At 35.3% G+C, this 16,319-nt stretch overlaps 1 protein-coding gene across 1 annotated transcript in view; it reads left to right on the top strand.

Moving 5' to 3' along the window:
• The window catches only part of CUL5 (cullin 5), a 32,092-nt gene that overhangs the window by 11,490 nt on the left and 4,283 nt on the right, over window positions 1–16,319 (top strand). Inside the window, exons 5-18 of the mRNA XM_030444710.1 lie at window positions 1,180–1,321; window positions 2,330–2,475; window positions 2,552–2,632; window positions 3,785–3,878; window positions 6,989–7,119; window positions 7,840–7,947; window positions 8,508–8,572; window positions 10,848–10,980; window positions 11,508–11,639; window positions 12,278–12,401; window positions 13,102–13,277; window positions 13,406–13,567; window positions 14,235–14,353; window positions 15,685–15,808. Coding sequence (XP_030300570.1) covers window positions 1,180–1,321; window positions 2,330–2,475; window positions 2,552–2,632; window positions 3,785–3,878; window positions 6,989–7,119; window positions 7,840–7,947; window positions 8,508–8,572; window positions 10,848–10,980; window positions 11,508–11,639; window positions 12,278–12,401; window positions 13,102–13,277; window positions 13,406–13,567; window positions 14,235–14,353; window positions 15,685–15,808 — 1,737 coding nt within the window. The remainder of the gene's footprint in view (window positions 1–1,179; window positions 1,322–2,329; window positions 2,476–2,551; window positions 2,633–3,784; window positions 3,879–6,988; window positions 7,120–7,839; window positions 7,948–8,507; window positions 8,573–10,847; window positions 10,981–11,507; window positions 11,640–12,277; window positions 12,402–13,101; window positions 13,278–13,405; window positions 13,568–14,234; window positions 14,354–15,684; window positions 15,809–16,319) is intronic.

Below are 16,319 nucleotides of genomic sequence, written 5' to 3'. Positions count from 1 at the left end.
GTCCTTGAAATTGCTTTAGTCTTTTATTATAAGAAAAAAGGAATATAGCAGTTGTAAAATGTTAAGTCCTTCAACTTAATGTCATTCATTACCCCTTTTCACTGCAGAAGGTATCTTTAAGGAAATTAAGCTTCTTTAGAAATCTTTCCTTTGGTACTGAAGATCATTTTGACTGTCTCACCATCTATAGGATGGGAAGAACAAAATAGTTCAAATGCAATTACTTAGGGCAGTATTTTTTTCTTCGCCCTCTTATTTTGACATGTGATATAACCTCTAGAACTCTTGAACAAAAAGAAGAGAGAACAGCAGCAAAGACTGGAATTGTCGTCTGAAGTTATCTTTTTTGTTTCTGTTGTTTGTTGGAGAAAGCAAGATCTAGAAAAATGGAATTTTCTGCTGTATGCAGAAAACAGAACTAAGAAATGAAAGAAAAAAACAAGATGGAGTGGAGAAAGTAATGAGGAGAAAGAACTGGTGTCTAACAATTCAGGACTGAAGCTGATGGAGTTGTGTCATACCTCTCATATGCAGTCCATTTAGGACCATCTCATGGCTGGGACATCAAAGCCTGAAGTCTCCAACCTATCTTATTATTTTATATTGATTGCTGAAGGTCACTTCTTGTTTCTGGTATCATTGTTGTACTTTTAGAAAAGTGCCTCGTGAAAACTTTTCTCACGCTTGAGATGTTTTTCATGTAGTCATCAAAAATTATCTGTGTGTTTTCCTTCAAATATCTTAATAAAACTTCCTTATCCATAATATCAAAAGGCAGTTTGACTGTGACAGAGCTTTTAATGTGCCTGCTAGGTTGCTTGACGTATCTCACTGCTTTTTCTCCTGACATTGCAACTCCAGATACATTGCATTTTTTGAAAAGTTACTTGATGACTGGTTACAGAGAACAGTAGAAATAATATACAATTATGAAATTAATACCTGAACCAAATACTGCTTCCCATGGCAGTTCAGTTACATAAAGTAAGTTCAGAATGTGAGCATAGCAAGTTGAGCAAGGTCAAGTTCTAACAGAGTTGAGCTGCTGTATATAACCTGAAAATTACAATGTAAATTGCTTGATTTCTGGTTTTGATCTCTTCTCTTTTGCACAAACATATTACCTGTGTGCACCTTTCTGACAGACTTTTTTTTTTTCTTCTTCTTCCTAATGCACAGCTCATGCTAGATACATGGAATGAATCCATATTTTCAAATATAAAAAACAGACTTCAGGACAGTGCAATGAAGCTAGTTCATGCTGAAAGACTGGGAGAAGCTTTTGACTCTCAGCTCGTTATTGGAGTTCGAGAATCATATGGTAAGTCTTGCATAGACCAATCTCTGTTGTCTCCTTGCTTTAGTAAATGAATTTTCATCATACAGAGTTGACCATTGTGGTGGTAGGGTTGGAATTACTACCTCTTAATTTTGTGTTGATTTTTAAATTGTTGTTGTTGATATATGATACCAATTCTGTTTAAAATATTTAACTTATAAGTGGTTTAACTACTTGTCACTTACTCCAAATACAGTGTTTTCAAAAAGCAGACATTTTAGGGTTGCAGATATAACCTTCTGTTTCTGCTTCTTTCTGTACTGTGTCTGACTTTTCAGATAGTTTGAGGAGGAGATGGAGGCTGCATCTAAGACTCCAAGTCTTTTTTTTCTTTGTAAAATGGATCTGTTTATCTGAAACATCTGTGACATTTCACCATTGCCTGCCTCTTCTTCACACTTCTGCATCCTATTGAATTAAACTTGTGGCCAGTACTCTCAAATGGTTTATAGAAATACAGTTTTAAATTTTTTAAAAAGTCTATTCTAGTTAAGGACCTTATTTCTCCGTGCAGTTGGAAACACTTTTCCAAATAGTGCAAACCACTGCTGGATAAGCTCACTGTCCCTATTCTCATGAAACAAGAAAAACCTAGTGGGCAAAAAAAAAAAATTCTAAAATAAAAACATTGGTCTTCTAGGAGCAGGGCCTAAGAAAAGCTGTTTAGTTTTCTTTTTTTTTTGGCTGCTGTTTTTTTTTCCTTTTTTTCTTCTTCTTTTTCAAATTTTGCAATCGTGTGTATATTTCTGGTTACCATGTTTGAACCTCAAAAATGCTGGCAGTAATTATGAAAGATTTCCCTGCAATTAATCAAAATGTTTTTGAAATAAAGACTGGACAATTTTGGTTACTTTTAGAGATCAAAGTGCATTTATAGGATACTTCATATTCTTCAGTGCAAACTTTTAATACAAGACTGATGAGATTTGCTTATTATTAACCACATAAGTTTCCAAAACTCGAGAGTAAGTTTGGATTTTCCCTTTGCAGTTAACCTTTGTTCTAACCCTGAAGATAAACTTCAGATATATCGGGATAACTTTGAAAAGGCATATTTGGATTCAACAGAGAGATTTTATAGAACACAGGCTCCTTCTTATTTACAACAAAACGGTGTACAGAATTATATGAAATATGTAAGTAAAAATCCTACTTTAACTTTGCTCTCAATGTGTTAGTACTTAAAATGATTGCTGTTCTACTTTTGCACAGGCAGATGCTAAACTAAAAGAAGAAGAGAAAAGAGCACTACGGTATTTAGAAACAAGGCGTGAATGTAACTCTGTAGAAGCAGTAAGTATAATGTGTAGAAAGAATTACATTGTTTATATTTCTATACAGCTTCATTACATTGCAGTTTTGATTTAGAAGTAGATTGATATGAAACCATGTATTTTATGTTTTTTAATAATCCATTATATTTTTTTCTTGCAGAAATCTGCATTACTTTACAGTCTGGCAATTTACAATTAATTAAATGGTTTAATAGTAAATGTTGATCAGAAGTTCTGATTGAAGGGCAGATGTTTATTCAGTTTGGGTTTTGTTCTTTCATTTTGAGTAATATTTTTCTTTTTCTGTGCTTAAAAGTGAATGATAAAGGTGTTTAAAAATAAACTGACCAGTCCAGTAGGTACCTACCTTTCTCAATGCTCATTTAGGATATCTGGAAGATTTACTGTTTGTAGCAGTCAGAAGGAGCAACAGAAGTTTTATTAAACTGTTTTAGATTTCCTCTTAGGCTGAAATATGCCATTTAATACAAATTACTTTCATTTTTTCCTTCCACTTCTTCCCATTGAGCAATATTTTACATGATTCAGATTTAACTGCAATGACTAGTTAATCACTGTATTGAAATTACTTCAGGAAACAGGTTATTTTAAATACCCTTTAAATATGAGATTTCTGCAGTGGATCAAAATGTATTTTATGTCTTTTGTTAAGTTGTGAATCATTCATTTTGCACAGCTACAAATTGTAACCTGTGTGAAGAGGCTGATGAGAGAGAGATGGTTCTCACACGTAAAGGCAGTTTTTGTTCCAGATCTGTGTCTTGTTCAAGTCAACCAACCTGGTCCAAATAGGGTATGCTGGAATGAGAACTATTCTTAGCTCTTGGATGTATACTTGGAAACTAAGTAGGGTAGTTGGTGTTCCAGAAGTGATGGCTCCCTTGAGAGAAAAGTGACAGAAATACTGAGCTCATTACTGGTTTGGGAATTTAGCATATTTACTGACCTACTCATTTTTAAGAATTGTGGTTTCCTGTGTGGATTTCATTCAGCTTGCACATACTTCTATGAATCCGTGAATGGATTAATCATTTTATACAGCACAGTTGTTGAGAACAGGCTGGATTTTGTGTCATGGCAAACTTGAAAAAGATCAAACTATGGTGCTCAGGTGGCTAAATGAGCTAATTCTGTGTTTCATACATTTCAGCTAATGGAGTGTTGCGTCAATGCCCTGGTGACATCTTTTAAGGAGACCATTTTAGCAGAATGCCAAGGCATGATCAAGCGAAATGAAACAGAAAGTAAGTGAAGCTTTAAGAGCAGTGCAGGGTGAACTTAGCATCAGCTGTATAAAAATAGATTTGTTTGTAGATGTATCAAATTACTGTTTTTAATAGATGGTGGCAGTGTTCCGTAGATAAAATATTCCTATAGGTGGGCAATGTTATCCATAAGCAATGTCCATCATTGGTTAGTATTTTTTTTCTATCACTTCTGAATTATATATGTTAAATTACCCTAATTTCAATGACAGGATAGCTTTCATTTTCCTTGAAATAAATTAATATTTTGTGCTCTGCTTTCTTTATTTTTCCTACAACCTATTTTCCTTGGGTTGACCAACTCTGGTGAATGTTTCATGTGTCTTATATTCTATCTGAATAGTTCACATATAAATGCTCTTCTTTGTTTCACCTCCACTTCTCCCTTCCCCCTAGAAAAAAGTGAAACATCTCTTTACACAGCTGTTTTTTTTGGAATGCAAGGAAAATTTTTTCTTATTCTAATTACTGTTGAGGGACCAATAAACCAATTAAGAAAATCTCTGCACATTTTTCAATCTGGTTTTATAGCCAGTATGTCACTGTGGGTATTGAGAGTTAGCTCTGTGTGCCTTTTTAAAGTTTTCAAGCTTTTTTATTTAATCCTGCTGCCATAAATCACAGTTAGTGTGATTTAAATGTCTTGTGTTAGTCCTGTATGATAAAACAATCATGACATTAATATGTCATGATTCAGGTAGGGAAATTGAAAAAGTAAAAGCTGAAATCACATTAATTATTTTCTTTGAAGTCTTAGTATCCTGCAGCTAGGGAATTTTACTAATATCTATGTGAAGTTTTCATTTCTATGCAAATGTGGAAACTGTTTTATGACTTGGAACAGTGTAGAAAATACTCACTTCTAAAGCTAGCATTTCAAAAAATATTTGACCTCAGGACTGTGTCATTCTGATCTGATCATGACTTCTGGCAGTAGACCAGAGCTAAATCTAGAAAGTCACCAAACTTCTTCTGAGTGTTTGTTACGGCCTCTGGGAAAAGGAGGCTTGTTCAAATGTGGAGCTTTAGAAGGGTTCATCTGTAGCATCCAGAGCATCTTAAGGAACTTGCTGAAGTATTCACACAGTCCTTTTCCTTGTGCCTATGTCTGCTCAGTAATACTGCTTGGCTGCAAAATACTTCTCTTTAGTACGTAAGAACTCAGGTATCTCTTCTGCATCTTTCTTTGCCTCATTTTGCTTATGTGCATGTCTTTCTGATGGTATTTGCCCCAAGAATTTATTTGTGTTTTCTTTATTAAACAGCATCTGACAAAAAAGGCCTGGGTTTGTTGGCTAGGAGCTGGGCATTACTGTAAAATACTGTGTTATATAAAGGACTTAACATTTACCTGATGTGCAAAAGAAGGAGAGCATAATGTTTTCCAGCTAAAAACTATCAAAGATGTCGTATCTTGCAAATGGCAAGTTCATATCTTCAGTTCCTAACTTCAGAATTGGGCTTCAGTTAATTTTTGTTTGTTTATAGTATTGGGTATTGGAGGCCTAAATTTTATTCTTGCAGTACTTCATAACAGAAATATGAAGTAAACTTGGTTCTTATGAATACAAAATGAAAACAGAACTCAAGTGCCCTTACAGCTACAGTATGAATTTCTTTATTTTTCAGTGTCATAATGTATTGAGAGACATTCCAGTGAAATGTTCTCTTGGTTTTGTTAATTTGAAATTTGTCTTTGAAGAATCTGGGGTTTGGGATTTCCTCTATTGTTAGGGATGAACCTGAAGTCTTCCTTTGCCACCATTTATTACAGGAAACTCCTAATTTTTTTCTTGAATTATTCATATAATGACTAGGTTACAAAAGCAGATGTGGAACACTTAAATATCAATATTTTTGTTTCCTTTTGTCTGTGATCTCTTCTTCCCTGTCACTGTTTTTTAGAGTACAGATTAAAAGATGCAGTAAAATTTGAGTGAGCTTTTTGAAATTACCATATGTGAAACTGCTGCCATCACTTACAGTGAGGTACATCTAAATGGCACTGAGAATATCTCAGAATCTTTTTTTTTTTCATGTTTCCTGAAATCCTATCCTTTATGTCATTGTGAGCTGTCTCTAGTAGCTCTGCAAGTTCTTGTTGAAGGTGGTTTCCATTATTTAATTTGCATTTATTAATAAAAGGACTGTTTGTCCTCTCTGCATCACTTTTCTGTTTGGTTCTGCAGCAGTTGTTGGGAGACATGATAATATGTATTTCATCCTCAGGGGGACAGGATCTTCCAGATGTTGCTGACAAAAGTATCTCAGAGGAAGAAACAGACAGGGCCTCTGGCTTTTTGTCCCCTTTCACAGAGATTGAGGAACTGAGCAAATCTATAAATTTTTTTGTATCTAAAAAATAATTAGAATCCATTATGAGTTAATTTCTCAGCATTAAGCAGAACCCTGTGCTGTGTTAACTTAAAATCTCTGGGGTCTCTCTCAATCTTGTGGCCTTAATCCAAATGTTGCTTTATGAGAAGATTTGTCAGGATGATTAGTGATGTTTCAGTACCTTACTCTTTTTTCCTTTTTATTTATGGATTTATTTATTTACCAGTTTATTGGTGATGAAGTACTGTCACAAGATGGATGAATAAACCATGTCAGTTTCTAGTTTTTGAACTGTTAACTTCCAGAAAAAACATAAACTCTGGGAAAAGATGAAGAAAAAAATACTTTTTACCTTAGTTTTAGTATCTTGAATCCATACAATTTCCTGCAGAAACTACAGTAGACTTCCATCTGAAAGCGATCCATTTTTGCCAAGCATTTTAAGGAAGTTACACTAAATCTACACTAGATCTGGAACCTGGACTTAATTCAATTTGCCATTGATTTTTGAGGTTTTTTATTCAAGCTTTTGAGATTATATACATAAGCAGGTATTAATTTGCAGTATCTTTTTGCCTTCAGAATTATCTTATGAAGAATTAAAACAAAACAGTATTCAAAACATTTTTCCTTTTTAAAGGAATTGCATTGTCTGTTCTTCACACATTCAGTGTTCTCAAGTAGAAATGCATTATATTTGGGTTTTATACAGGTCTTTGACTGGTGGTTTTATCAGTGTTTGTATCTTTCAGAGTTGCATTTAATGTTTTCACTGATGGATAAAGTTCCAAATGGCATAGAGCCTATGCTAAAAGACTTGGAAGAACATATTGTTAGTGCTGGACTTGCAGATATGGTAGCAGCTGCTGAAACTATTACTACTGTAAGTCTATTGTTTTAAAATAAAATATCAACAAAAAAACTTTGCAAAAGTTAAATAATCTCTAGTTGTGGGACATACGTGTGAATGGAAATAATTATTGAAGGTTCTGTGTTTAAACATTAAATTTTGATCCCCTGAAAGTTTTAATGTCTTTAGAATAATTTTTTATACCTTCAGTTTTCAATTGTATCTTTAAAACAGGAATGTAATTTGCAGTAAAGAAAACTGTAAGCTACATTAATGGGATACTTACATGGTAGGATTGTGTTAGCATCTTACTGAAAAGGCATAATAATTTTTTTCAAAATTGGAGCTTCCTGAAGAAATTTGAAATTCACTTTCAATCTAAGAGTGGTAGTTCAGTGTGGAAATTTAGTTTTTTCCCCACTGTTCATTTTCCTTCCACTTTTTATCATCTTTTTCTCTGGGCCTGGGAAGCCTGAGTATCTGCAATTAGGATGTGCTTTTATTAGGAAGTTATTATACAATATTTGAAATGTATATGTTTTTTCTGTATGTTTGTCTATTGAAAATCCTTTCCTGCCAGCTGTGTTGAGGCATATATGCTGTAGAGATCTTCAGTACAGAGAGTAGAGTGCTCATTCATAGTGTGCAGTCTTGAGTAAACTACAGTATTACAGATGAGGGAATTGCATGTAGGCTCACAGCAAATTCTGTGGAGCCTTGTTTTTTTTATTTTGTTTTTGTCTCTAACTTCAGGATTCTGAGAAATACGTAGAGCAATTGCTTACCCTATTTAATCGATTTAGTAAATTGGTTAAAGAAGCTTTTCAAGATGATCCAAGATTTCTTACTGCAAGAGATAAGGTATGTGTTTCTGCTGATAATCTGTTTTCTGTTTAGGAACTGTTGTAATTATGTCTCTGAAATCCTTGTGCCCATTCAGAGTTCAATCTAGAACCTGCTCTTAAATATACAGACTAACATACTGCTGAAACTTAATGCCAACTGCTTGTGTTTTAGTCATGCATAAAGTTGCATTTGTGTTTAGCTTTATAATGCTGAGGAGCACATTAGTGACTGATTTTTGTGTTGGGCACCTTAATGTCTGATTCAGCAATTCATGTTGAGAATTTACTATGTATTTGGGCATTGTCTCACGACTTCAGTTGTGGAACCTGATCCATGCAAGACCATTGCTTAAAGGAAAGTAGGATATTAGTGGAAAAGAGGAAAACGCAAAACATCAGTTAATGGGAAACTGACTGATGAGATTTGAACTCATATTGAAAAATCAAATCAGCAAACTAGAGGCTGGTAAAAAAATATAGGTTAGTTTCATGTATCTAAAGAGGTAAAAACTCTGTGGTTCATATGTTACAGGAGAAAAATTGAGCAAAACACTAATAATCTCAATTATTTTTCAGGCATACAAAGCAGTTGTGAATGATGCTACAATATTTAAACTTGAATTGCCATTGAAGCAAAAGGGGTAAGCCATGTAAACTTTATGTGAATCAAAGCTCTTACATTGTTAGAGATGGAGCTTCTCTTTTAAGATATCACTTCAAAAAATGTAATAGTCTTTAAAAGTCCTTTTGTGTTCTTTGCATTATGGAATTTCCGGTGCTTATCAACCACTGGTAAGACATTCTTCACATGTCAGTGGTTCAGAGAATAGCAGCCTGTATAAACTCAAATTTATTTGTAGGATCTATTTATAATAACAAGTCAGTTTCTTACTGGAATTTAATATTACCTTCTGGGTTATTAATTTCAAAAACCTGAGCTGCATAACTGTTGCAACTTGAGTAAAAGTCCTGGGGGAAAGAAGAGGCAGTAACCTTTATGTAAATGACTGTGGCTGATTACGGTGTAACCATCCACAAGCTGTTTGCTGCCTCTTCTTGTGCCAGCTGGAGTGTGACCTCTCTGGGTGTTACGTTTTTGTTTCAGTGCAGGATTAACCAGGTTAGTTTAAACAGCTTCCAGTAGATAAAGCAGACCTGTGTGACTCAAGAAGAAAAACCATGCTTACAGTAGCTACTCTGCTAACTCAGCCAAGAGAAGGTAGCAGTCAGGTAATTGATGGTTAAAATTTAACATGCAATGTGGCACTTGATAAGGAATATATCTAGGTGGTTGGGATTGCTTATATGCAGTTTGTAGTTTGATTTACTATGGAAAAAAAGCTTATGTAGCTGGGCTGCCAGCTTCCCTTTCCAATGACTTGTGGGTAGGGGTGGGTGGGTATAATTATCCAGTCAGCATTCTGGTTCTTTTTCTGTATTTGGTTTTGGACTAGTGGTAAGTCTAGACAGGAGTTAGCCTTTCTGTCCTTATGTTACTTGGAGAAACACCTTAACAAAAGATGGGATCTTTGCTTTCTATACTTTGTATAGATGTAGGCAAGATTGAAGAATTTTTAGGTCTCTATAACATTTTCATTTCCACAGGAGCATCCAAATCAATACCTTATCCAAACTGAACCTAGTGATTTCTTAGAAACCACCATGGTAGCGATGGTCTTCTCTTCATTCTACTTATACTGCCTGGCTTAAATAAAATGAAACTTCATCCTGCTTAACTTGTGAAATTAAGTTCAACTTAAGAATATGGAATTTGGTAATTTTTCATTGCTGTCAAGATCTTGAATACCTGTTCAGAAATACCTGGGAATACACTGATTAAATAAGGGTTCTGTCTTTTAACAACCAAAAGTCTGGCAATCTCCTTTTACTTCAAATGGACTTTAGGAGGGCAGAATACACAGCCTGCAAGTTACTTCGTGAATTAAAATGGACAAGTTGTCTAAAGAGTTATAGCACCATCTACGTTAGTTGATGAGAGGGTGAGAGAATGAGCAAGAACACTGGATCCCTGAGTATCCCTACAGCTTCTTACCTCCTGTTTTACTGCCTTTGTTTTGGGCCCTTGAGACTACTGATCAAATTAGTGCCACCTGATTCTAGAAACAGAGATTGAACCTTAGCACTGTTTTATTCAGCAGTGTAGACAGGGGTTCAGAACATGACCTCGTGCTTGCATGCTTTTTTTTTAAGAACCAATCTGACTGCTGTTGCTCAACCTTTAATCTCCAAGTTGTTAGTCTGTTGTTTATAGGTATTGTAAAATAATTTTGTCCCATTACTATGCATTAAATGTGAGGTGCTTTGCAGTCTGTGAAATGCAGTGCAGGAAACTGTCCTTGATACATCCATTACAGAATCACAGAAAGTTAAGGGTTAGAAGGGACCTTGAAAGATCATTGAGTCCAACCCCCTGACAGAGCAGGATCACCTACAGCAGGTCACACAGGAATACATCCAGGTGGGCTTTGAATGTCTCCAGGGAAGGATTCTCCACAACACCGCTGGGCAGCCTGTGCCAGTGCTTAGAGCATACTGATGAGTGAAACATTTCACTTCAGCATTTGTTAATTCTGTACTAAAATACTTCTGCCATGCAATATTCAGTTGTTTCAAACTGTTCTTTGAATGTAACACTTCATTGGTTGAGTTCTAAAATTAAGAGCAGCAGGGATTCCCAAGATGTGGAACCTATCTAAAAATGCTTGGTAGTGTTTATTCTTATAAGCAGATGAAGGACTTATGCCTATTTTTATATTAGTTTAACAAGGATATAACCAGCACCTGGATCCTTGCCAAAGGGATCAGGAAAGAGAGGTCTGTCTTGTTAATAGCGTGACTCTTCAGAATAGTGAGATTCTATACATTCTGAAGATATGTTGTTTTTCTTTTATTTAGTGTTGGATTAAAAACACAGCCTGAATCCAAATGCCCTGAGCTTCTTGCTAATTACTGTGACATGTTGCTAAGAAAAACACCACTAAGCAAAAAACTGACGTCTGAAGAAATTGAAGCCAAGCTTAAAGAAGTGGTATGGTTTTGCTTCCTACTTCTTGGTTATTCTGAAGAATGAATTTTCTTGGTTTATTTCCTTATGTGTGTCAAGGCTTTTATCTTCAAAAACAGCTACACAAGGTGTAATAATAGGGAATAGAGTTTTATTATGTCCTCACGTGTGTATGGGTTTAAAACTTGTAAGCAGTGCAGTGTTTCTTGTGTCTGTGTCAGTTCACAAAATTAGTATGCTAAATTAGTGCCTGTATCAGACTGCGATGCATTACTCTAACCTTGGTCTAGAAAGTAATAGCAGTATGTAAAAGTCTCCTCTGTCAATGGCTTTTCTGATTTAAGAAAAGGGTCTTGATGATTGACAAATGAAGAAACTGGAGGTGTGATACAAAGATTCATAGCTAATGCCTGTGATAGTGTTAACAGCTGCTCTTAAGTCAATGTCAAGTAGCCTTTCTCTATTTCATAGTCTACAGTGGCAGTACATAAGTTTTTGAAGACTTGTCTGATTGACAGTGCAAATAAGTATATTAAAATCTTTTTTGACAGCTTTTGGTACTTAAATATGTACAGAATAAAGATGTTTTCATGCGATATCACAAAGCCCACTTAACAAGACGCCTGATATTAGATATATCAGCTGACAGTGAAATTGAGGAGAATATGGTGGAATGGCTCAGAGTAAGTAGCTTGGCATCTTTCTTTCTTTGGATGTGCCTCTTGCTTGTAGTATTATATTAATTCCCAATCTTGAGCTTAGATATCCTTCTTGCTTAGATGAGTTCTATCTTAAATTCCAGACCACTTGGTGACATCTTATACTTCTTTTTATTGCAATATTTTGTGCAAGTAAATCAGTTTTCCAATTTTGTAAGAGAAATTATAGTGGAAGTGATAGATTTTAAAATATGTCATGTATGGTTATTTGAAGACTTTGTGTATTCCACATGCAAATGATCAAAATGCAGTGCACTTGTTTAGCTATAAATAATTAGTGATGTGTTCTCATTATGAAATTTTACGTAGAATAGAATATTATTTGCATGCTTTAAACATTCTTTCAAATCTCAGATTTCACTGATTCCTTAATGCATGATTAAGTTCTTCAGCACTTGGATTTCTTTAAAAGAATCATCATATTCCCTTAACGGGTAACATGCAAAAAAATTTATACTGCATTGCAGATTAACTGTTACTGTAGAATGGTGATACCTGTGCACTTTATTGCTTTTCACTTTTTTGAGTTTATTATTTTAAAAATAAAGCTTTTTGTTCATAGTTGCCTCTGTGATAGTTTAGTGTTTTGTTTGTTTACACAGGAAGTAGGAATGCCAGCAGATTATGTAAACAAGCTGGCTAGAATGTTCCAGGATATTAAAGTGTCTGAAGACTTGAACCAGGCCTTCAAAGAAATGCACAAAAATAATAAACTTGCTTTACCAGGTACTATTTTCAAATAATTTGTATTTTTTCCTTTCTCTTAATGAAAAATAATTCTGTTGAATCTTGAGTTTAAAATTACATCACCTGCAGGTTAAACGTCTTCAGGACATTGTTATTCCTAGTTTGGAAGTGCCTGTAGACTGTGCTTTCTCTTTCAGTTGATACTGGAGCTTTATCATTCTGTATTTTACTGTGGGTTTTCATTATGAGCAGTCTTGCAGGTACAGACCCCCTGCTCTTGTTCATTTCCAAGCAGGGGCTTGGATCAGTATCAGCCAGGTGAGTGGCTGAACTACCCCTTCTCTTAGGCCCTTATCATTCTTCATGAGTGCTTCATGCTGTGCTGCTTTACCTGCGAGCTCAATCACATTTCAGAGATCAGATTTCAGTGATAAGAGAAGCTGAGGAACATCAAGTTTTGAAGCCGCTATTGCTCTTGAGCAGAATCTTAAAAGCATCAGTTTTTAAGCTTCATCAGGGCATAAGGAGCTCTGCAGAGGCAAGCAAAAAAATCCGGAGATTTCTGTGTTGCACACAGAAAGCCAGTGGTGCATAAATAGAGTACATGAATGTTGAACTAGGTAGACACCTTGCTACTTCCTCTGTAATGGTGTTTAGAGTAGAAAAAAAATATTAACATGCATTTTGTTATTCTGTCTGTCATAGCTGGAAATTCATATAATCCAATATTGTCTTACAGCTGATTCTGTGAATATTAAAATTTTAAATGCTGGTGCCTGGTCTCGTAGTTCTGAAAAAGTGTTTGTCTCGTTGCCCACGGAATTAGAAGATCTCATCCCAGAAGTTGAAGAATTTTATAAAAAGAATCACAGTGGTCGAAAACTACACTGGCATCACCTCATGTCTAATGGAATTGTAAGTATACAGTTTTTGGTATGTCATTATTAGTAAATAGTGGTAAATACACTGTCTGTGTATTTACAATAGTAACAAAGTTTATGATCCAGAAAGGCGTAAGAGGAAAACTGTCATTCTGTTCACAGATTACATTTAAAAACGAGGTTGGCCAGTATGACTTGGAGGTAACAACATTTCAGCTAGCTGTACTTTTTGCATGGAACCAAAGACCCAGAGAGAAGATCAGCTTTGAAAATCTTAAACTGGCAACTGAGCTCCCTGATGCGGAACTTAGGAGGACTTTATGGGTATTTCCCTTTCTCTTGAAACAGATTTCTGTATTTTTGTACTCTGAAATGCTGGATCAGTGTTTATTTAAAGTGCTGTCAGATAACACTTTGAAACTGAAACATAAACATCTTTCTTGCTAATTAATCAGTTATTATGCTGGCTTCCTGTACTACTGTTGAGCACACAAAGCCCATACATTAACACATTCTCCCTACCCAGTGTTATTTAGCTTAAGCTTTTGGAAACAGCAAGATCTTTTTGACTGTATGCTATCTAAATGTGGAGTGGGACTGGTCTGTCAAATCAGTGGCACCTGATAAATATCTGGTGCTTCAAAGTAACTTCAGTGTTTGCTTTATCAGACTTTTAATTATTTTGCTCAAGAATAAAGATAGAAATCACATAAATTAGACTTAATACCTCTTCTGTAGCCATAAGCTTGTGTGTTTTACTTATTTGTATGATTTTACTTACACTAATCTGTTTCAGAAGATTTGGTAAACTGTATTCCCTTTCTGGTATAACTAGTATCTTTGTTTTGCCCTCTAGCAGCTCCAAACAAAGCTACAAGGCTCCCTCACTACAGTCTGCACAGCAGTGAACTATATTAAAAAGTAATTGTTTCCATTTAGAAAAACTGGTGGTTTATTTTCATTCTTTCCCCCCCCTCCCTTTTCTCTGTAGTCTCTTGTAGCATTTCCAAAGCTGAAACGTCAGGTTTTATTGTATGAACCTCAAGTCAATTCACCCAAAGACTTTACAGAAGGAACCCTCTTCTCGGTGAACCAGGAGTTCAGTTTAATGTAAGATGATGTTTGAAAAGTAAAATAAGAATGTACTATTTTATAATTAAAATAATTCTCATTAAGTTTACCTTTGTTCTTCAAAGTTTTCAAGATTCAACTAGACAAATGATTTGCTATCCTGTCCTCAATTAGTTTTGCCAATAGTCGTGCTTTAAGTAGGTGCTTGGACTAAGTGACATTCACCAGCCTCTTCAGAAAAATGTTTCTTTGATTATGGTTTCTGTGAAATTAAATTTCTTAAACACCTAGAGGTGACGTACAAAACTGGAGACTTTGCTGTATTCCTGTTACTACAGAGCCCATGAAATTTCATATGGGAAGAATAGCATATAAGCAGAGTACTAGTACTGTATTGATTATTACACAAACATTTAAGTTTCAACAGCAGAGTAATTAAGTTAAACTTGGGTTTGAAAGTACTTAAATAAGATGTAATGTAAAAAAAAACCAGATTTTTGATTTTGCTTTCACCAGAGAGGAGTGTTTTTATTTCAGTCAGAATTGCAGTGCTCTTTTACGAGTGCTTTGAAATCTTTCGGAGCATAAGATTGTATAAATGGAGAGAATATATAAATGGTATATAGTACATTCAGCATGTTTTACTTTAGTTTTTGCCTCTTTTAATTATCAATGAGTGTGACTAGAACTGGCTCCGTGTGCTAGTAACCTCACATTCTGTGCCTCATTGTCAGTAGCAGCAGGACATCTGGATGTGGAAAGAGAGACAGAGGTGATGAATCTGCTTTCCTGGGGCTTAGCTTCTTGCCCAGAGCCATGATGTTTGCTCATGTCATTAGGATCATGAGCTTTGGGAGGTGATGAGAGGGCATGACAGAAAGAAACAGGCTATACAGGAAGTTTGTGGGTGACCACTGAAGGTGCCATCAGCTTTCTTTGTTACAATAGCTGTTATTTGTCCTTTTTTTTTTTTTTTCCTTTTCTGCTGGACAGACAGTTCTTCAGATGGAAAATGAACTAATCCCTAATTTCCTGAATTTGATTGTAAAAACTTCCTCTGAGGAGCCATAGTTTTATATAGTTAAACTGAAGTCTATTTCTCTGAAATGTTATTATTTAATAATAATGGTAATTTTCCAACTTTGGACAATATCAGTTTCAGGTGATGGACTTTTTTGTAATGCAAGTTTCTGCAGGTTTTATTGTGCAGAGATACTGAGTTTTGATTTGTCAGCCGCAGTCTCACTGTTGCAATGCCTATAAATAGTTGATACATGATGGTACTCCTTGCTGCTATAATTTAAGTTTAACAGAATTCCTTAATTGAAAATGTATGTTTTGCTTATTTTCATAAAATCCAACTTTTTCAGAAAAAACGCTAAAGTTCAGAAAAGGGGCAAGATAAATTTGATTGGTCGCTTACAACTTACTACAGAGAGAATGCGGGAAGAGGAAAATGAAGGAATAGTCCAGCTAAGAATATTACGAACCCAGGCAAGTAAACTGCCAGAGATATAAAAAATTACCATCTGTTTTTTGTCATAGTATCACTATTGCATGCTGTCCCTGACTGGATCTCAATGAACGCTGCTGAATCCCATTGGATCCTACTTTTGCTGTGTGCTTAGATTCTTCGTAGGTACTGGATTTTGCATCTGTGTTTATGCCCTTATAGCTGTTGGCCTTCTGATGAATTTTTTAAGAGGTTTTAAAGAGGACAAAGCAGGTATCAAGTAAGCAGTAAAGGTTTACCTGTGTAGTGGTGGGTAACAGAAGCAAATGGTAAGGTTGACTGACTTGACCCACCAGTGGAAACAGCTTTGTTGATCTTGAGACTTCTTGGACTGCTTTGTGTGAAGAGCTCATGGGATCATGCTTTAGTAATTATGCCTTTTTGAGAAGCCTTCTCTTAAGAGGAAAAGTTTATAAATACATATTAGATTTACAAGCTGCAGCTTCCTGTTTTGTGGCTGGTTGTCCTTCAGTCAGGTACTCATCTCAGATC

Source organism: Calypte anna, chromosome 1, assembly GCF_003957555.1.
Source record: "Calypte anna isolate BGI_N300 chromosome 1, bCalAnn1_v1.p, whole genome shotgun sequence".
Lineage (NCBI taxonomy): Eukaryota > Metazoa > Chordata > Aves > Apodiformes > Trochilidae > Calypte > Calypte anna.
This window is presented reverse-complemented; position numbering and strand designations above follow the sequence as displayed.